Below are 21,754 nucleotides of genomic sequence, written 5' to 3'. Positions count from 1 at the left end.
GGGGATGTGACGAGCAGTAAAGTGCTCCGGTCACATCACCTGCCCCTCTTTACTACTTGCTCATTCACAAAATGCCTTGTACTTTTTCAAAAAAATACTAGCATTCTGTGATTGGAGGAGGAGGGGAGGGAACAGGGATGTAACATCATCTTTCCTCATCTTATCACAGAATGCCTTGGTCTTCACCTACAGTTGTAGGTAATTCTGAAAGAGAATGCACAGATATTTTACAAGGAGATGGTGTATTTGCTGAGCTTTACATTGTTTCCTACTCTGCTCTGCAAACATTGAATAAAAATGTGTTTGCATACCTTATCAACCTTGTGAGGATACAGTCATCATTTTTCACTTTTATCAATTTTGATTCCAGTGGTGGAAGTACCCTTTAACAGGGTTGTAGATCGAGGTGGCAGAATTTGTATAGCCAATGTTGCAGCTTGTGAGCTGGCTTTACAAGGTACCTACAAGGAACCGTAATATTTACCAAGTTCTTCTGAGGGCACACTAGGCTGTGCTTTTGCAGCTACTACTGCTTCCTCCAACTTCCCACGGTGGAATGAGGGTACTTCTTTTGGCCACTAAACACACTCATATTAGTTAACAAGGCGGGGAGGGGGGCAGACAAAGTTCCAAATTAGCACAAAGTTGAGACCTCTGTGCAGGATGTGCCAGGATTGTGGAGCTTCTTCTGGGCAATCTATTGGATTTACTGAAATGTAAGGTTACTTCTGGTGTATATGCCTAGTCTGTTAGGTTAGCTTCAATATAACATACATTTTAATGTAACTATAACATTATTTTATTATATACCACCATGCTCCAGTGTCTGTAAAGGCATGACCTGAACTTCAGATGCTTGCGATGTTATAATAACAGCCTTAGGACACAGGATTCTCCAAGTGGTTGATGAAGACTTGTCAGTGGGAATCTCAGTCTTTGTTATCTGTTATTCTTGGTTCCCTGACAAACCAGCTTTAGCATCCACTGAAGCCTACAGAGAGGTTAGCAATTGCATTGTAGGAACCTACAGTTGACACTAGCCTTTTTAAACCCCCAAGTCAGTAAGTAGTGACAAAACAGTTGCTTCTTGGGGCCTTGCCAGTTTCAGGACCTAAAGCAGTAACCTCTGTAATTTCTCCCTTCAGATGAGTTTCACTGCCAGGGGCAAAACAATGAGATATGAGCTTAGTGATTGACAGGTAAAGCAAGCTAGCAAACTGAGATAAAAAGGGGTACTAATGAGTGGAACACCCATCTCAGGCTATATATTAGTAACCCTTAGAACACCCTCTGCCCTCCCCCCCCAAGATTGTATTTATATTTTGCCTATGCAATCCCTTTAGGGACCAATCTTTATGACTAAGTCATTTTAATTTGACAATCTTTATTCCTCCTAGTTCTATCCTACAGCTGTATTATGGAATAAGCAGAACATCCTTCATTTATTATACTGCTCTGGGCTCTCGCACAAAGACGCATTTACAGAAAACCCTGTTTGTTAATGAGAGATTTTGCTTCTTTGTTGTTGGATGGGCACAGCCATTAAAGCCAATGAATAAAAAAATGCCTCCAGCAAATTTCCCAGGGGACAGATGCTGTTAAACCACATAACTCAATGTTCTTTAATCTTTGTTTTCTTTTTCTGCTAAAGTTGTAGTTTTTTCTTTTTTATTTAGTTATTTTTTGAGAAACTGATTTGTACTCTAATATTGGCAGAAGCAAGTCACAGTAAATGTATAGAATACTGTTTTTGCCCTGATGCATTCATGTGTATATGAGATTTTTAATACATACATATGTAACTACTTTTATGAATAAAACTGATCTGTTTGTCTTGTTATAAGAAATTGTTTATAATTAGTTATCTTACGCTGCAGGGTCTTAAGGTGCCCATACACCTGCCGATTATCGTATGATAATCGCGGGTGATCCCGCGATCGTACGATAATCGGCAGGTGTATGGAAGGCGTGCAACCGTTTCTACTGTAAGGTCGCACGTCTTTTGTCTCCGAGCATCGTACGATCTTCGGCGGTTTAGTGGCGTTCTCGGGAGACAAATGCCACACGGGCCGCTGTGCGTGAGTGCACACTGCCCGCTCAGCATTGGAATCATCGGAAGCCCTCCCCTCGGCGGGGAGGGCTTGGCAAGATCGCAAGTACGATCTGCCTGTCCAAGATGGGCAGATCGTATAAGCTTTTAATTACCTTACAACCATCGCAGGATGAAAGTCGTGCGATGGTTGTAAGGTGTATGGCCAGCTTTAGGGTGGCCCGATAAAAGCAAATTCCAACATTGCTTGGGCTGAGTTGGGGTTTGCTAACAATAACATATGCTTGAAAACATCTGAATCACTCATTGCCCTGTAGAAGGATTTTCTGACAGGCTGACATACCCTGTGTGGTTGACTGCTGACCATTCTCTTCTCTTGGGGGGGAAAAGGGAACAAACGTTTCTTCAGACCTGTGCCCTATTGTACTGTTGGTTTAAGCAGAGGAGGAATGTGGCAGCTCCCAGGAGAGCACATACTGTCTTAGGATTAGCATCACCTTTGCTAATCAGGCTATTCCTGATCTCTGTGCTCAAGGTAACATTATAAACAGGTGTCACAAATATTCCTCTGGCAGCAGCTGTTGAGTACCTTTTGTAGCTGTAAGGTAATTTAGCTTAACAGGGTCAGTTAAAGTGTATCAAAAGTCAAGTTTTTTGTATTTGGATCGAGTGTGGATGGGTTATAGACTATCTCAGTGAGTCTCATGCTATCAGCTGCAGATGGAAACGTTCACTGTACAATACAGCCAAGCTAAAGATACATGGCAACCACACAATTTATAACTAGCCTTTGTAGCAAGGTGCACATGGAAGGGCTTACAACAATAGAAAACACAGAAATTTCCCAGCACACTTACCAGCTAGCCTGCAACAAAACAAATTTGCCCGGTCCCCGGTCAGACAGTATGCGTTAAAAACAGAGGTTTTAGATGCACAACTTTTTGCAAAAAATATGAGGTAGCCACACTGCCTCGTCAAGGCTCCTATGTAATGTGGTTCTAACTCTAATTTTTGTGAGTCTCCATATTGGAGCATATTTAAGCAGTTGATACATTGAATACAGGTATGCCTGGAGGGAGCCGACACCTCCTTAAAGGTACAGGGATGAACTGGAGGCCCAGCAATTCAAAATGCACGCTGGGGCCCCCAGTGCGTCCCCACGGCAAATACTTCCAAGCTAAAGATGCATGGCAACCGCACACCTGTACCTTTAAAGAGGAGTGGGCTCTCTCCAGGCATGCCTGCATTAAATTTATCAACTGCTTAAATATCCTCTGGTATCGAGAGTCACAAAAATTTGAGTTAGGACCACATTACACAGAGGAGCCTTGACGAGGCAATGTGGCTTCCATATTTTTTTTGCAATAAGTTGTGCAGCTAAAACCTCTGTTTTTAATGAATACTGTTAGACAGGGCAAATTTGTTTTGTTGCAGGCTAGCTGGTAAGTGTGCTGGGAAATTTCTGTTTTTTTATCGCTGTACAAAACAATCACAGCTGGCAGTGCCCGCTTTCATTTAATCGCAAACAATCACAGATGCAAGGTGCCATTATCGGCAGATAATCGATGCACATAGGAATTTGTGAGACTCATGTGATCAGGCCCCATTTGCGTGTGTGAATGGGGCCTTCAGAGGAAATTTTCCCTTACCTCTTAGAAAATGTTTTTCTAACTTCTTGTATCTCCAGAACCAGAAGTAATTAGAAATATTTCCAGTGATTTCTAACCATTCATCACACACCCAAAACTTCAGCCTTTAGATATACTTTGTTTTACAAACTTTCTTTCTGTGTATAGTTTTTTTTTTAAATATATATTAGGGATGCACCGATACCAAGTATTTGGGCGCCCAAATGCTCCACTACTTACCCCGATACCCGAACTTCCGGTTAGAGGGAGACTCCCTCTGACCAGCAGTGCCGCGAGGGAGCATGGAGCCATGACTGGGTGGCGGGCCGCTACTTGATACTGAATAAACGGTAGTGGCTAGCGGTTCTGCCTTGTAGCACTAGGGGTCCACGGTTTGAATCCCGGCCAGCTCACTATCTACAAGGAGTTTGCATATTCACCCTTACTTGCATGAATTTCCTTCAGGTACTCCCGTTTCCTCCCACACTCTAAAGGCATACTGGAAGGTTAATTGGTTCCTGTGTAAAAATTGTCCCTCGTACGGTATGTATTCATCTGAGATAGGGACCTTAGATTGTAAGCTCCTTGAGGGCGGCGACTAATGTGAATGTGCACTGTGTAAAGCACTGCATACAATTGCTATGTAAATACCAATAATAATATTGTATGTGATGACAATCAAATTTGCCTATTAGCTATGCAGTCTACACAGTGCAATCTACACAGTGACTGTGTTTTACTGCTCCTCAGTGAAAGGCTATCAATTTGCCTATACTGATTTAAAATAACAGACTTTCCTTTACTTTTAATTTATCCAGAGCTTCATGAGAAGAACTGGTTAAGTCTACAAATTAGAGCTGCAGCTAATGATTATTTTCAAAATCGATTAGTTAGCCGATTATTAAGTTCGATTAATCGGATAAAAAAATTAAAATACATTTTAAAAAATGGCTCCAGTGATGGGACTGCTAGTTTGTATTGCGATTGTAGTCCATCACAGGAGCAGGCTTAGAGCAGTGGAAGTAAAAAAGAAAAAAAAAGTGTGGTGTGCGATATAGTGAAATTAAAAGTGTAAAATTATACAGCAATGAATGCAGCATGGCACCGGCTATAGAGGACTACAAATCCCAGCAATAGTACATTATACAGCGCAATGCAGAATATCACCAGCTATAGAGGACTACAAAACCCAGCAACAATGCATTATAGCTGGCGGTATTCTGCATTGCGCTGTATAATGTACTATTGCTGGGTTTTGTAGTCCTCTATAGCTGGTGGTGTTCGGCATTGCGCTGTATAATGTATTGCTGGGATTTGTTGTAGTCCTCTATAGCTGGTGGTATTCTGCATTGTGCTGTGTAATGTATTATTGCTGGGATTTGTAGTCCTCTATACAGCGCAATGCAGAATACCATCAGCTGTATAGCAATACAACAAATCCCAGCAATACATTATACATACAGTGTATAATGTATTCCTCTATAGCTGATGGTACATTGCTCTGTATAATATACAGTACAGCACAATGTACCATCAGCTATAGAGGAATAAAAATCCCAGCAATACATTATAGAGCACCATGTGTGGGAAAGTGCAGGCGTACCTGAGCAGTCTTCCAGCAACTTGCTTCTGAGATCGGGCCTGTCTATCTGCCGCTGTCATCCCCACCCCACACCTTTTTCTCCTTACTACTTCTCCCCGCGTCCCTGTGCCGATCGTGGATGTGGGCGGGCGGTGAGCGTGAGGCGGGGAGGAGGTGCGACGTGTGTAGCGTGGAATGCGAGCGGGTCTGGCAGCGGCGAGCGTGAGGTGGGGAGGAGGTGCGTCGCGCAACGTGTGTGGAGCTGTGGACAGGAGCAACTAATCAAAAGCCGATTAATCGATGATTGAAAAAGTTGACAACTTTTTCAATAATCGATTATAATCGATTATGTCGATTAGTTGTTGCAGCCCTACTACAAATAGAAAAACCTTTTTTAACAGATTTGGCTACACGCTTTAAAACCCATTTATATTAGTTGACCTTTGCTCAATCATCAGCTTGTACAAAAACAAATTAGTTAATTTCAGTTTTTAGGCGTACCAGTCAGGTCATTAAAGGAGAACTATGGGGTTAAGGCTTTTCCCCATAGTTCTCCTTAGGGTAACGGGAGGACACAAACTAGTGTCCTCCCGTCACCCTAAGCTCAGTATACCGCGAGCTGAGGCTCGCGGTATACTGAGACGGCGCAGCTGAAGCGGGTCCGCACTTTTTCCCCATAGTTCTCCTTAGGGTAACGGGAGGACACAAACTAGTGTCCTCCCGTCACCCTAAGCTCAGTATACCGCGAGCTGAGGCTCGCGGTATACTGAGACGCCGCAGCTGAAGCGGATCCCGACAATTGTGCCAGTATCCGCCCAGCTGCGTGAGTGACAGCTGGCTCTGCCTATCTAGAGGCAGAGCCAGCTGTACCCGCCACCTCCCCCACCCGTTCCGCCAGTCAGCGCTGGTGGATCGGAGGGGGGAATCCAGCCCCTCCCCTGTCACGGCAGAGAGCCGTGACAGGATCGAGAGGTGAGCGAACGCCGGTATGTGTTCACTCACCCCCGATCTACTGAGCCGACCTGTGACAGTCCCATTGTCACAGGTCAGCTAGAACTATGAGGTGAGTGAAAAGCACTCACCTCATAGTTATCCTTTAATGAATATTTATTTATTGCAGGCATTTATGTAGTGCAGACAATTTACATACATTCACACACATTCATATTAGTCAATGCTCTCAAGAAGCTTACAATCTAAGGTCTCTAACTTGAATGCATTCATTGGAGTTTGGGAGGAAACCATGTCTTTGGAGTTTAGGAGGAAACCAGTCACCTGCAGTAAACCCACCATGCGCATGGAGAACATGCAAACTCCATTCAGATAGTATCATGACCAGGATTCAAACCGAGGACCTGAGTGCTTCAAGGCAAAAGTGCTGCATATTACTGTAATGATTGTCTGGCCTTACTGAATATACTTGGAATTTACCGTTTAGCTATGCGGTGAATTGTTAAAGTGATTCTATAGAGGTTTCAAATATTTATGTTGTTTATGTTCAGGACTAAATAATACTTTTTAGACTTAGAGCATTTAAAAATGTTTTAATTTATGAATGGCATCCAGCAAGCACTATGTATCGATTAGACCTGAATATTATTATGGCCGTGTGAATGAATCTAAATAAATCTGAATATCAGATTACACACACATGGCTAAAACAGTCAAAGAAGGGGACACACTCCTTGTCTCCTGCTAGCAGGCTATGAGTCGTCTGGATTTTCGCTACGCAGAAACAGTCAACAAGTCCAAAGCTACTGATGGGCTTTCCTATTAGAAAGCCTAGCCTGCTCTAAACTGGGTAACATGGAGCAGATTTGCACTGCAGCCAATCAGATTCTCTGTATCATTTTCAAATCTTACCTGAGCAAACTGAAGAGAGATGCTGATTGGTTGCCATGGGCAACTGCTCCAGATTCTGTTTGCTCCAGTATTGATAAATTCCCTCCCATGTATCTTATAATTATATGTAAAATAAAGATTTTGTACTAAAGATACAAAACATATGTTCAACATATGTATATAAATGTATAAACGTTTAAGAAAGGTAAATAAAAATGATCCAATAGTCATTACAGTTCCCTATAAATTAAGCCTTTTTTAATTTTTGGAAATGTATTTTAAAATATTCTGTTTAATCCAGATATTCTTATTTATTGTGATGTATACAAATCTGTGTATAGTTTATATATAATTCATATACTGTATGTACTGTACATAGGGAATTATATTTTCTCATTACAAATTTAGATTGTGCTTCTAGCGTAGAATTGCTGCACAGAGATTGTTTTTCTGTTCCTCTCTCCTGTCATTGCAGACTGGATGAAAACAATAGTTTTATATTGTGATCTATTTCCACTTTACAGTCAGATTTAAGAAAACTCCTGTACCTATTTGCACAGCCTATTTACACATACATACTTCTTACCTTTTTAGCTGTTTCTTTCAAGAAGTATTACACACAAGATACTGCAATCAAGCGTCTTATGCTTTGAATACCGTAGATCAGAATGTGGTGATAAGGGGACAGACTGAGGGACAGTTTATTCAAGTTTATTATCATACAATAACTTGAGATTTCTAACCCTTAGTTAAAAAGGGTTTACAACTGATAATGCCTGACATAAAGATAGCTTTTAGAAGGAGAACCTGCAAATCTGCATATATCATTTAAACCACTTTACAGCAAGTAATATAGTAAAACTCATATTAAGAACTAATGTTAGGGTAATGTATTTAATATTAGCTCAAAATGTACTAAATCATGTCACACTATACACTGTTACACCTTAAAGGGTTTTACACTAAAACATTTTCCCTGTAGAAACATGAAAAAGGTCTCCCCCTTTGTACATATTCAGCTTCTGTGAGTAGAAGCAATGCACGGAGTTCCTTCCTGCAGCAGGGTTTCACAGTAAGTGCCTGTGTTGATTGACTTTTGTTCTCATCATGAGGGTTTTATATTCCCATAAAAGCCTTTAGGAATGCAAACCCCACTTGAAGCAGGCCAACTTCAGGTGACATGCATCTGTCGGTTCCACCCGGCTTCCTGATTGGCAGGGAAGTTCTGAAGGATCTCGGAAGCCTCTCAAATTTATGTCATCATCACAAGCTCACAGCCCAGGCCCTAAATCTGCTGTAGTGACCCATTCTTTTGAGAGCCATTTAAAAAAAAAAAAATCATAGATTTAGACAAAAGAAATGTAAACACCAGCAGAATAAGGAACACGGGGCTTTATCAGAGGTGGATAGGTTTGAAGTGAAATATAGTTTTGCTGGGCCCTGCAGTTGAATTAAATTGCAGAAATGCCTTTGGAAAACATACATTGTTTGCACACATCTACACAAGTTAGAGTGTAAAATCCATGCTTCTTGACAGAAAATAGTTGCCTTTTGGGACTTCCCACTATAATTAACAGCAGCAGTGAAGCATATGAAGTGAATTAATACCTTTAAATCCTGATAATTAAGTGCAAAATGTTAACAGGCATCACTGTCACTGGGTCATGGGAATTATTTTACATTTAGGGATTGGTGCTGTTTACGGTGTCTTGTTTATGATGTTCAGAGAATGACTTTATGCAGCATGTAAAATGACTGATTGTACATCTAGAATATATTGTCACTATGTCACTAAGTCGAAAAGTCTTTTTAGTTTGTCTTGATTGCAGTTTTATATTCTTTTGCTAAGATTCCTTGCAGCCACGTTGAGCTTTGCTTTTACAATGTCTCGGGGAAGAGTAGGCAGTCCCCTATGGTCACTCATTCCCTCTCTCTTAGAACTTATTTCTCTGTATATTATGCTTCCTGTAGTCTTCAGTAGACAGTGAGCAGAACCGTGAATGATTAAGGGTGTGAATAATTAGACTAAAAAGAGATTTTTAGTAAAGTGGAGTATCCATGGTCTATAGTCACAGATTCAGAATAGTATTCCCAGAACAGCAGGTTCCTGACAGCAAGATGATTTTACATAGTGGGTGGCTGTGTTTATTTTTGCTGTAGCTAAGTTGTAATGAGCGGAGCTAGTTCCTAACTATGTCTACATTTATTTTTCAGAAACATTGCGATCGGCAAAAGGCAAATCTTCGAATACGATTTAAACCTTCACTGTTCCAACACGTAGGAACCCACTCATCGTTGGCAGGAAAAATTCAGAAGCTAAAGGTATAGAGATAGAGGAGCACAAAATCTTTTTTAGGAATGATAGTGTTTTTGCGTTTTGATAATTAGATGTATGTAAAAACAGAGTCTCCTACTGATTTCTTCTTTTGAGGACTTCCCACTGGAGGTCCTGTCTTAAAATCACTGTAGAGTATTCATAAACACTTTAGCAGTAAGAATGTGATGCCCTGATTATGAACAGGGCATGAGAAGCGAGGGGGAGATATCTTACTTCCAGATTCTGTAAAGAAGCCAGGAACTGACCATAAATAAACAGCTATACGGTTACCAATTTTTCAAAAGCTAATACATGCAATAAAATTATTTATAGCAGCAAGATGTATTTCCTGTGACCTTCCAGTGTCTTATATTTCTGTTTCATTCAGGACAAAGACTTTGGGAAGCAAGCTCTACGCAAGGAGCATGTCAATCCAGCTGCTGAGGTCAGCACTAGTTTAAAAACTTACCAACATTTTACCTTGGAGAAGGCTTACCTGAGGGAAGACTTCTTCTGGGCATTCACACCAACTGCAGGAGACTTTGTACGCTTCAGGTTCTTCAAGCCCTTACGGGTGGAAAGGTCTGTTTTAGTTTTGTGTATTCATTTTATAGAGCCTGGTTGCTCTATGCATAGTAGCTCAGAACTTTGCTATGTAGAGAGTAGCTTAATTTATGTTGCCAAGATATCATGTTTTTTTTTTTAATTCAGGGTTTTGCTTTTAAGTTTAAATCAGTAACCTGCCCATTTCAAGGTGGAATCTGCTCTTCTAAAGGTGCCCATACACCTTACGATTATCGTACGATAATTGCGGGAAATCCTGCGATCAAACGATAATCGCAAGGTGTATGGAAGGCGTGCGACCGTTTCTACTGTACGGTCGCACGTCTTTTGTCTCCCGTGCAGGCTTGAAAACCCGCCGATAATCATACGATTGTCGGCGGGTTAGTGAGGTTCTCGGGAGACAAATGCAAGCGCACACTGCCCGTTCAGCATTGCAGTCATCGGAAACCCGCCCCTCAGGGGGACGGGCTTTCGATGATCGCAAGTACGATCTGCCTGTCCAAGATGGGCAGATCGTACGAGCTTTTAATTAGCTTACAACCATCGCAAGACAAAAGTCTTGCGATGGTTGTAAGGTGTATGGGCAGCCTTCCTAGTTGGTTCGCTCCACAATGGAGTATGCCACTAATGAGAACAATCCTTGGGCCCCAGTTGCATTTTCAAAAGAAGCAACAGCAAAGCCAGCAAGTCTTTCAACAGTGATTTTGTTTTATCATAAACAGGTGATGTTTTGGTTCAAAGATCTTACCATACTGCATAGGTTGAGAAATGTTTTTGGACCCAAATGTCTCTTGTACCTGGTAGAATAAAATAACAGGAGAAGGACTTAATATTGCTGCTGTTCTTTAATCTGCCCATAAGCAGTGGCTGGTGGTTGCACATGCTTACGTGCCACGATTGTTAAAAGATTTCTCTTTCTGTGGATAACCATGTAGACATGCATGTATTGCAAGATTCTGCATAGTTTACAGAGCCCCACCCCCCACACCACTTATGTCTCAAAGGAACAACAATATACAGACTAGAAAAATTTATTTAGCTGGTAAGACTTTCCTCCAATATCCTTTTGCTGGGGATTTTACCAAAGTCCTAAAATTGTAATTGCTTTAAAATAAATAGTTTTGTTTCACTTGGCAAACTAACTGGGTGTGGTCATATCTGTCTTGTATCCTATATACTTATGTTCACTAGTTGGTTATGTTTTTATGTTGCCAGATTGGAAAGGACACAGTGGGCCTGTGTTTCCCACACCTAACCTCAAATCCCACCAACCGTTCAAATATTTGAAAACTTCACCAGCCTGACAACATTTTGCTTCCCTTCATCCAGTATGGGTTTCTTCAGACATGCATATGTTAAATGTTAGATCGCTTTAACGTTAGCACTGCTAGTGCTGCAGTTTTTGATGCTGCTTTTTTTGCAGAAGTTTTTTGCTTAAAGGAGAACTATGAGGTGAGTGCTTTTCACTCAGCCTCATAATCTGAGCCGACCTGTGACAATGAAACTGTCACAGGCCGGCTCAGTAGATCGGGAAGTGAGCGAACACATACCGGCGCTTGCTCACTTCTCGATCCTGTCACTGCAGAGAGCCGTGACAGGGGAGTGACTGGATTCTCCCCTCCCCTGTCCGAACCTCCAGCGCTGACTGGCGGAACGGACGGATGTCCATCGATCCACAGGTCAATCACGTCATCCAGTGAAGTAGATCCACGTCAATCACAATGTACAGCGGCTGCCGACTCCCCGAAAGAAAAAATCCAGAAGAATTCTCACTGGAAAATAACAGGTCTGACCTGAATGTCAACAAAGGGGCGGAGCAAGTCGTGGCATCACTGGACTCCCGCCCTTTTGTTGACATTCGGGAGCAGAACTGTCATAATAACAGCTCTGCCCCCAAATGTCAACAAAGGGGCAGGACACGACATTTTAAGTTGTCACCAGAACAGGAACAGGGAAATCTTGCAATGAGGACACTTGTTGCAGTGACAACTATTTAAGAGATGATTTCCCTCACTTTGGAGAGATTTCCTCTCAATTCCTGTTGTGTCTAGAGGGCAGAAAGTTAAGGGAAATATCCCCAATGAGCAAAAAAAACCTGACCAGGAGATTTAACCTTTTCCTACTTCATCCAAAATTATTTTTTTTTGAAAGTTTTGGCTTTAAATACACTTTGAAGGAGAACTATGAGGATGCGTGAAAATCAATCATCCTCCTAGTTCGAGCCAACGTGTGACAATGAAACTGTCACACGTCAGCTCAATAGATCGGGAAGTGAGCGAACGCATACACTTACATTGCAACATACATTATATTGCAACACTACATTCTACCAGGGAAAATCTTAATTAAAGGAGAACTATGAGGTGAGTGATTTACACTTATCCTCATAGTTAGAGCCGACGTGTGACATTGAAGCGTCACTCGCTCACTTCTCGATCATCTCCCTGCAGAGAGCCGTGACTAAGTCACGGCTCTCTAGATAGGCAGAGTCAGCTGTCACGCGCGCAGTTGGGTGGATCTCGACAGCATTGTCGGGTTCTATCCGGCCGCGGCGATCTCAGTATTTCCCGCGTGCTGTAGCTAGCTATATACTGATTTTGGGTCACAGCAGGACACTAGTATATGTCCTCCCGTGACCCTTAAAGAGAACTATGGGGAAAAACACCTACCCCATAGTTCTCTTTTAAGTTTCTACCAATATTACATGGAACAAAAAATATAAGTGTTATCTTTATTTGGCTCAAACTAGGGTGGAAATTGTATCCTTTCAGTGCGATGATGCTGTCCTAAAAAACATGTACAATTATTTACAACTATGCTACTCTCAACATAGAATTAAAGGAGAACTATGAGGTGAGTGATTTTCACTCAACCTCATAGTTCGAGCCCACGTGTGACAATGTAACTGTCACACGTCGACTCAATAGATCGGGAAGTGAGCGAGCACATACCGTCGCTCGCTCACTTTTTGATCATGTCCCTGCAGAGAGCCGTGACTTTCACTCAAAACGAAAAAAAATTTAATTAGTTTTGTCAAACAAAACCAATTTTTATGCTGTATTGGATTTGGCCATATTGGAGGCGGAGGCACTTGACGCTACGTGTGCAACATCACACGCCTGTTGGGAGGGGGCACAATTTTCTGTTCTTGCCTCAGGAGCAAAAGGAGTTAGCTATGGCTATGGCTCTGCACATTCTTGTTTGAAAAACTGTCATATACAGAATTTGTGGTCTGCTTGGCTCAGGGGTGACAATTTCCTGGGACCTAAGTCCTCCCCTATTCTTCAGATAGTACCTATCTTCTAGTGGAATGGTGTGTGGAAAATGAAGACTCTTTAAATGTAAAGTTGTCAGATGTTTGACATTGTTCCTTGAAGTGCCTTAAATATGACTCGGAATCATATATCTAATAGTATGATGGATTTGCATTAATGGACATATACTCTGTACTCAATATCAGATGAATATTCTACTCATGCTGTCTGTACATCGTAAATGCTGCAATCCTTTATTGTTTTACCTAAGATAAAAAAAAATCTTTAAAGGTTTAATAAAAATATATCTGATTTTAAAACAATGCTATTTTCCCATAGACTGCAATGAACAGATTTATTCTTTAAAATATTTTTGGAATTTTCAATAAGGCAGGCAAATTAAAGTTCATAAGCAACAACGCAATTACTTACCAACGGTATTTGACCTAAATAAAAATGTAAGTAAAATGTCCCTATAATAATACTATCTCTCGCCTCGTCTGGCACTAGCTGAAAACTCGTCATCTTTGGTGACAGGGAGCCACCTCTGTCTGATCTACTCTGTACTCTGCTTTCATGGGCCTCTGCTATCTTAAAGTCCATTTCCACCTTTGTAAGTGATGAGCATTTATTGTGGTAATGTAGAGGGGCAGTAATGATGTATATGTGTGCACATTTTCATGACTCACATTGCAGGCTTTCTTCTTATGAAGTTTTCATTAGGCCTGAAACCCAGAAATTCAAAATGTTCTCCACAGAAACCTCAGTCTGACACTGGGGTCGGATGTAAAATAGACTCTAAACAGCTCTCCCCCTCACTGTTGTTCATTTTAGCATGATCAGTAAACAGCTTTGCCATTGCACACAATACACTGTCAGGGGAGGGGGGATTGCCACTGTGAATACTAATGAATAGGGGGTGGGGGAGGTGGAGAGCTCACTTTTATTATACACACATTACTTGAAAAGCACATTTGCAGCCATTTCCATGAGGAGATGAAGAGGAAAGCTAAGTTTGTGTGTTTGTATACAGCAACTGCATATGCCTGGTTCATGTACATTGGTGGCATGTTTTTTTTTTTTAAATACCTCTGCGAAGGTGGAAATGGGCTTTAAAAACTGTTTACCCTTGAGGCAACAGATTTCAGAGATTGTAGGTCTGTGGAAGGAGTAGAGCAGATCAGATGGAGGAGGTTCCCTGATGCCGAAGAAGATGCAAATTCAGCTAGTGCCGGGCCAGAACCCAATAAAAGTGAAGAAGGTAGATACTACACCAAAGCTCTGTTGGATCTACATTTTTAATGAGTTTAATCATTAGTGAGTAAACATGCTTGGGGAATGTGGCGAGAGAGAGAGTGGCAAGAGCATGGCTTTGGAGTAGGAGGTGTTATCAGTTCTTTGTGCACTGTATCAAGCCTATTGCTCTGAAAGGAAGTGGAGAGAAGGAATAATGTATATACTTTAGCTTCAGCTTGTCCAGTATCTTCATATTGCTTTCCTTCAACAGTCCCATGGTCCAGGAGATACTCCATTGTGTTGTGGGTCTGCAAGACCACTCATCTGGCACTGGTTCTCATTTTAGGTAGCGGTTTTATCTCAGGTATTTCCCACATACGTAAACTTCATAAACTATCAAAAACAGGTATACTGGCAAACATGCCAGGAAGCCTCATTTTAGCTGTACTTGATCTTTCTGGTGTGTACATTTGTGAGAAAAATTAATCAAATTTAGAAATGTCAGCGCTTTTGCATGATTGGCTTCTAAAATGTGATCAGATCTTTTTCGTAGGTCATAATAATAATATAACTGACAACGCAAACAAGCCCCATGTTTCACGTACATATTCATTCTCTCTTTCTCTCCCTCTCCTACAATTAAAGTGTATATGTGTGTATATTCTGTGTGTGTGTCGTTTCAGCTGTTTCCCTGTAATTAGCCAACAATTTACAGGCTTCTTCATTAAAGCAGTGCAAAGTGATTTTTTCTTTTTTTTTGTTGTTGTATAGTAAAATTGAAAACTTGTGAAATAATATAAGCCTTTATCGTATTTAGAGCAATTAAGAGATGTTCATCTGCAACAAGCAATTTACACAGGCATAGATAATTTTGGAATGTGTCAAAATAGAGACCAGTATTGGCTGTGACTCAGACAGTGGTAGTTATGAATGTGGCGTCTCTTTCTCTCTCATTCTCTCGGTATGAACCAAGTTAATTAGAATTTAAAAAGTAATCACACAGTATCATGGTATCAAGCTTCAGCGCAGTAGTTGTCTTTGATGCAAGGGTCTGGTTCCTCATCTCACTCTTTTTTTTTTTTAAACTTCCCTTCTGCAGGTTCTTTTTCCGCAGTGGAAATATAGAGCACCCTGAGGATAAGCTTTATAACACAACAGTGGAGATTCTCCCTTTTGATGTAAGTGTTTATTGTGTGTTTGAAAAATGACCACACACATATATTAGATTTTTTTTTGGTCTAGACGATTGCAGTTCTTTGATCTTCAGCTAATAAGACTGATCTTTTATGAAAGATGAAATCTAGATCACTTAATGTCTTAACGAAAAGCTGTCATACAATAAATATGTAGGCCAAAAATGTTCCTGGCTGTTATGTTCTCTCACTTGTTTCTCACAATGTTTCTTGAGTCACTGACCCAAAAAAAACACCTTCATACCTCTCTCCCTCCTCTTGTTCATTCACTAGTCCATGAACAGGTCCACCACAGCATTCTTTCCTAGGATCACGATCAGCTGCTGCTTTTCTCTACCCTATGCTGATGGGTGCATCATCAATTAGTTCTTTATCTGCATCCACTCTCCCCTTTTTTTAGTCAACTCCCACTATACCTTCCTTCTTCGACTCTGTCCCACAGCCATTCTCAAAACTCACTGTACATATTCAACCAATAGTTGACAATGCTCTGCCTAATCTATGCCTTGTCCAAAATCAGATACCCACTTCCTTCTGCCAGTCCATGATCATTTTTCTCTGTGGCTTCACTCTTTCACTTCTGCTTGTCCTTGATCAGATCACACTTTTCCTCTTCTCTCTTTCCTCATTGTGATTATTTAATTTTTGCCTTATCTCTCTTTAACTTTGCCCAGCACATGGTCAGCTCACAGTCTGCCTCCTCACTTCCTTTTTGGTCTGCTACTACTTTGCCTTTTCTGCCTCTGTGTGTTGCTAATCCACCGTTTCCACTTTTCCTGGTTTATCATTATGTCATGTATTTCCTTTAACCAGTTGCCGTCGGCCCGTTGTAAAAAAAAACGGACGGATGGCACTGCAGCATTGGCGGGTTGCATTTTTTTTCTGCGGGCGCGCACGGGCAGAAAAGACCCGACCAATGCAAACACCCGCTACCGGTGTTTCACATATAGACGATCGGCGGCTCTATAGCCTGACGATCGTCTATATGTGCTCGTCCTAGAGACCCCTAATGTCTCCATAAAGAGGACCTGTCAGTGTGCCTTTGCTATTATATAGGGGGATTGTTATCCCCCTATATAATAGCAATAACAATAAGTGCAAAAAAATATATATAAAAATAAAAAAAATAAAAGTCACATATAAAAAAAGTTTTAAAAAAAACCCCAAAATGTTTAACTCCTCCACCCCCACGTTTACGCAGACATAAACGTAAATACGCGCCCGGTGCCCCAGTGCGCAAAAACGACAATTGCGCTACACATGTTACATATCGCCGCGAACATCGCAGTGAGAGCAATAATTTTAGGGCCATCAATCACTGATAACACTAAACTGATGAGCGGTAAAAGCTTCCGCTTGCGCACGCAATTTTAAGGCTTGACATGTTTGGTGTCTTTTTACCCGACGTGACCCCGTCTTTTATATTTTACCAAAAAATTGGGTAATAATAAATGTTTTATCATTTAATATAGGTTCGGTAATTTTTCCTTAATATAGTAAAAAATAAAAAAACCCTGTGGTGAATAAATACCACCAAAAGAAAGCTCTATCTGTCCCCCAAAAAATTATATAAAATTCATTTCAGTACAGCGTTGCATGACGGAATAAATGTCAGTCAAAATACTGCAGCGCTGAATACTGAAAAAAAGTTCCAAAAATAGTTGCATGATTGTAGTCCAATCCTTAAAGTTTCTGCAGAAACAGACGACTATAGATCAGTCTGTTTATTGGATGCCATGGACCCTATCAGAAACCCATAGGCGGCTCATGATAGGACCTATTGACCAGGATGAAAAATTATAGCCTAATGACCGAGTCTCCTTTAAGAAACCAAATGTTTTTCATGCACGTATTGTACCTGTTTTTATACAGTTTTATTTGTTAAGTGTATGTGTTTCATCAATCAAAGCTTTGATATTGTACTTTCTAACTGTAAACGTGATTTGATTGTAGCACAGTGAAATAGTTTATATTTTTGGAAAGTTCTCTGGTGAAGAACACCTGCAGCATGTAGAAATGTGTTATTGGAGCTTAGGATTCTGGGAAGAAGCCAGTTAGGACAACATGCAGCTGTAAAATATGAATGTAACATTATGTATTCAGGCAGTAGTGTGAAGGAGGGGTTTACACAACCAGGTGGAAATTAAAATTAATGTCCACATCGTCTTTCACAATAGAAAATTAGAAGAGTATCGTTTCTGAGAAATTACATTCTCTTTTTGACGAGTAGCTTTCCTAGAAAATTTACGCACTGTGACTGTTCACGTCGAATGTAAGGTGAATTCTCGATCACAATTCTGCTGTTGTGTGAACTTCAATGTACATGCTGTAAGGTACAATGTAATAAAATATAAACTTTACACAAGGGACCTGCTAGTGTTATCTGTAAATGTTTGTTACATCGTGCTGAAGTATTGCAGCGCTCATAACCTGCTCTGTCTGGCAACATGAGCTAAAGATCTGGTTGTTCCAGCCATCACTTTGATTAGCCCTTTATGAGAGATTGCATCAAAGCTGCATGATCACTGTTGTGCTTCTACAAACTAGCAGCTGTCCAAACACTCCACAGGGGGTTCAGAAGCATGTGCTTAAGTCCCTAAACTACTATATGATATGCCTAGCTAATGCCAATGAAATGCATAATAAACACAGATGTAACTAGTTTGTGGTAATTGGTAGTGAGAGACTCTGAATCCTGCTTAAATTGACACCTGTATACTTTAGGGTTGACATTTGGCTAGATTAGTAAAATACATATACGTGTGCCGTCATTTGATATGATTCACACACCTCTGTTCCCATAGTCAGGTGAGTGGTCACCAGGTCACGATGTAGGGAGAATTTCTCCAACTAAGACACAACAGATAGGGACAACAGGTAGGAATTCTCCCCAATGGGGAGACAAAGGGTAAACACCAGTCTACCTTTCCCTAGTCTATCCAGGATTTAAAAAGGGGGTTAGGCTGTTGTTTCACTTTAAACAATACAGCTTAGTCACCTCCCTAACCTCAGCCTGGTGATTAAATAATAAAAGAGAATAGAGTAATTCCTGTGCTTTCTGCTACTGAACGCAAGCTACCTGTGATAAATTGACAGCAATAAAGTCTTACAGTGGCTTACAGTGTACCTCCATCTCAGAGTACCAGTATAGAGGGGATTAGGGCAGCTAATATATAGACAGATTTTATATACTTGTACTAGCGGAATTGCATTTCATGATTTGTAGTCAACACATTACTGGACTAAAGGCTGCATTTTTTTAATGTTTGCATTTGGTTAAAATGTATTGCTCTTGAGGTTTAGATAGGAATTTAACTTTGTAATTTGCAACACTCTCTTTTTTTTTTTAGTTTATAAAATTCCTTCTCTTATTTTGGCCTTAGGCCTGGTTCACACCTAGGCGTTTTACAGCGCGTTCCTACGCGCTGTAAAATGCTCAACATGTGAAAACCAATGATTGCCTATGGGCATGGTTCCCACCTGGGCGTTTTACATCGCGTAGGAACGTGCTGCAAAACGCCCTACGCCCAAAGAAGTACAGAAGCTTTTTTGTTGCAAATTTGCCGCGCGTATCCATTAGGATACAGCTGGATAGCCCTCGGAAACGCGCGTTTCTTTTACCGCAAATCGCGGTAAAAACGCGCGGCAAGAAACGCTTGGCAAACACGCATATTCCGTATGCTTTTGTGTGAACCCAGCCTTACTCTTTTATGCTCCAGTTATATAGTGAAGTCCGGAGTTGTGCACTGTTAGTTGAATAATCAGTGGTAATATTCAGGTTTATGTACTCCATTGTAGCCCCTGATGTACACAGGTATTGATTGCATTCAAAGATCACCAGTATCAAGCAGTACCATATTAATGATTTATATTAAGCGTTTAACACATTTTTATCATGCTTAAAAAAAAAATCTAGCTTGCTGCATCATTAGTGCCGGTTCCAGCAGAGCACACTTACATAGGATTGAATGGTAATGGATGTAAAACACATAAAAAAAACAACGCACTGCAAGAAAGCACAGATATTAGATCTGAACATGAGATATGAGTATACCCTACCTGCTTGGGCTGCTACAAAGTCAGGTGACAATATTGCACTTTCTGGGTGAATTTTCTTTACTACATAATAAACTAAAAACTGCAAAATCAAGCTTTAAGGGACTAATGCTTTAGCAAAGACGTTGAAGACGCTCATTACTGCAGGGAGCTCTTGCCACTGGAGTTTCTGAGAGATATTAGAAGGCCTGGGATAATTAAACTCACTGGTGCCCTGTGAACTGAACAGTATTAATGAAAATAATTATAAAAGCTTGTATGTTGAGAGAAGAAACTTGTTTTACAACCTGAATGCAAAACATTTCTGGAAGGATATCAGCTGGAAGTGCAACTTCTTGTGAAGTTATTCTTTAGAGAAAATGCAAAATGCATTATTCTTCCAAACTGAGGTCTAGAAATCAGCCAGTGTCTGGCACAAATGAAGCACCACACACTATAAAAGTCAAATACAATTCATGTATTTTACTTTTGGTAGTTCGGTAGAATAATGGAAAATATGTCTTATCAGAAAAGTGTATAGACAGGGTAGGCATCAGTTGGCAGGAGATTAAGTTTGTTTTTTTAGTGAACTTTATTTAAAAGATTGCAAATCTGAAGTATAGAAACCAATTCAGAATTCCACATGATAGACATTCTACAAACACAAACAGTAGATGTATAATAACAGTATAACATAGAAAAAGTATTATATAAGGCCATCTAAGCATTTTATTATTTAAATGTCAAACTGCATTTTGTGGAAAAGATGGGGGCGAAGAAAACTAGGTGATGGAGGAAATTCCTAGAGTAAAAAGTAGAAGGTGAAAGGGTAATGAAAATAGAGGGTTAGGGGGATTTAGATCCAATTGAGGAGAGCCAAAAGATAAGCCATATGGTTTGATCTGTTAAAGAGCAAAAAGGCCCACAGTCCATAGGGATTAGTATTGACCAGTAGCATTATAATAGGAGACCAGAACAAATGTGGGTATGTGTACAGGAGACCAAGCTGGAGTATGTATATCTATCAATTTTGTTCCAGGACACTGATTGCAGTCACACAAAAGTTAATGTTTTAGGGGTGGTCTATTCTTTATTATCCACCACTATGCATACTAACCTGCATGTTCTACACTCCACACATCCACTATGTGCATTGTGCTGTATATTGTATACTGCACACTTATGTTTTATTATAGGGACACTGTTAGTCTGTTGTTCTCCTTAGACTTACTCTTGTTGCTGGTTAAATATGAAAGGCATAAATATGATCTTAGAGATGACACCATCAACTCTAGCAATGGAAAATGTGAAAAAGCTCAAAGATGTAAATCAGTTTGGACTTAAACTAGGCATTCACTTACAATACATCAAAATCACACCTAAAAGGAACTCTGGTAAGAGTGGTGGATATGCACTTCCATTGGAAATAGGTAACGGAAGTGGAATCAGAATCCAGAGAACATAGTATTCCATCTGCAGCATAAATTATGGAAAATATATCCAGTCCATTGGCTATGTTGAAGTCTAAAGCAATTAACAAGGTATAAATATTAGAAGAACTGCATCAACATTGCTCATTAAAATTGATAACCCTGCAATTAAGGTGAGTCTATGGAGTTAGCTCAAGTTTGATGTACTTTGCAAATTGTGTTTGCATGCAGGAAAGATGCAGTCCTCAGGCCTTGTTCACACATACTTCAGTTTGCATGAAAGCAGTATGTACAGAAAGTTTTTTCAAGACTTTCACCAGGTTCAGGATGGGCTGTTTGAGTTACCTAGGAACTGGCAGAATATGTATTTTAGAGTTGCAGCATAACAGGGCCAATAGCCCCTAGGAAAGCTTTGCAGTCAAACATTATTGTGCCTCTGACAGTTCTCTACATTCAGGTGCTTGTGTAGATGTCCACGTTTTCAGTGTGGGAGCCCAGGAAATATATGTAACTTTCCTAAAGTGGTTTACTTTATATATTGACATCAAGACAAAGTCTTTTTAATCAGCAGTGATTAGCTGCAGTGACTATTATAGATTTGAAGATCCAATTTTTATATATAT

At 40.4% G+C, this 21,754-nt stretch overlaps 1 protein-coding gene across 1 annotated transcript in view; it reads left to right on the top strand.

Annotated features, from left to right (window-relative positions):
• Window positions 1–21,754, top strand: part of MGAT4B (mannosyl (alpha-1,3-)-glycoprotein beta-1,4-N-acetylglucosaminyltransferase, isozyme B) — a 354,359-nt gene that overhangs the window by 315,055 nt on the left and 17,550 nt on the right. Inside the window, exons 10-12 of the mRNA XM_018554441.1 lie at window positions 9,317–9,424; window positions 9,808–10,001; window positions 15,573–15,651. Coding sequence (XP_018409943.1) covers window positions 9,317–9,424; window positions 9,808–10,001; window positions 15,573–15,651 — 381 coding nt within the window. The remainder of the gene's footprint in view (window positions 1–9,316; window positions 9,425–9,807; window positions 10,002–15,572; window positions 15,652–21,754) is intronic.

Source organism: Nanorana parkeri, unplaced genomic scaffold (assembly GCF_000935625.1).
Source record: "Nanorana parkeri isolate BGI_ZX_2015 unplaced genomic scaffold, ASM93562v1 scaffold158, whole genome shotgun sequence".
Taxonomy (NCBI): Eukaryota; Metazoa; Chordata; class Amphibia; order Anura; family Dicroglossidae; genus Nanorana; species Nanorana parkeri.
This window is presented reverse-complemented; position numbering and strand designations above follow the sequence as displayed.